Source organism: Buceros rhinoceros, unplaced genomic scaffold (assembly GCF_000710305.1).
Source record: "Buceros rhinoceros silvestris isolate BGI_N320 unplaced genomic scaffold, ASM71030v1 scaffold8037, whole genome shotgun sequence".
Taxonomy (NCBI): domain Eukaryota; kingdom Metazoa; phylum Chordata; class Aves; order Bucerotiformes; family Bucerotidae; genus Buceros; species Buceros rhinoceros.
The window spans coordinates 1-647 of NW_010423888.1; the positions used below are offsets into that span (position 1 = coordinate 1).

Below are 647 nucleotides of genomic sequence, written 5' to 3' on the forward strand. Positions count from 1 at the left end.
AGCAGAGAGGGAGCACCGTGACTGTCTGTGTTCGCCCCTGGCCCGTCTGTGCTTATACCTACAGGATAGTCAGTACGTGAAGCCTGACCTCCTGCTGTTTGAGTGCTGAAGCTCAGCCCTGCGAGGCTAGCAGCGTCCATCCACCGAGCACCTTTTCCATTGAACAAAACCGGTCTGTCTTGGGACCTGCCTTCATGGGAGGCAGTAAAGGACGTTATGCCTTAAATTTAGGACATCACAGTCTTCCAAAGACGTTTGATTTTGTTTGGAGGGTTATGCTGTACCACAAAGTATATTATGTACCAAAAAGTATATACCACAAAGCAAATACCTTATACTTTTTTCCCCATATAAAGAGAATATTATGACAGTTGCTTTGCTTAAAGCAGTAGTAGGAGTTAGGTGAACATTATCAGGAACACTGGTACCACAGTCCTCAAAGAGAAACCACCAGCACTAGTAGTGAATCATCATTACCTTGAGGAAGGAGTATGACTTACTGTGTTGATGGTGTTGTGATGCTCCTCCTCCTTTTTGTTCCTCTATCCAGAATGAACCGGTTCAGAAATATGTTCAAGAAGTGATCGCTCAAGACAGAGCAGCTCAGAGCCTGCACACTCAGCGAATCATTCAGGAACTCCGCTCTT

General features: G+C 45.4%; 1 protein-coding gene across 1 annotated transcript in view; it reads left to right on the forward strand.

Moving 5' to 3' along the window:
• Window positions 1-550: 550 nt before the first annotated feature.
• Window positions 551-647, forward strand: part of SLC7A6OS (solute carrier family 7, member 6 opposite strand) — a gene marked incomplete at its 5' end in the record, with an annotated part of 4,060 nt that continues 3,963 nt past the window's right edge. Inside the window, one exon of the mRNA XM_010140586.1 lies at window positions 551-641. Coding sequence (XP_010138888.1) covers window positions 551-641 — 91 coding nt within the window. The remainder of the gene's footprint in view (window positions 642-647) is intronic.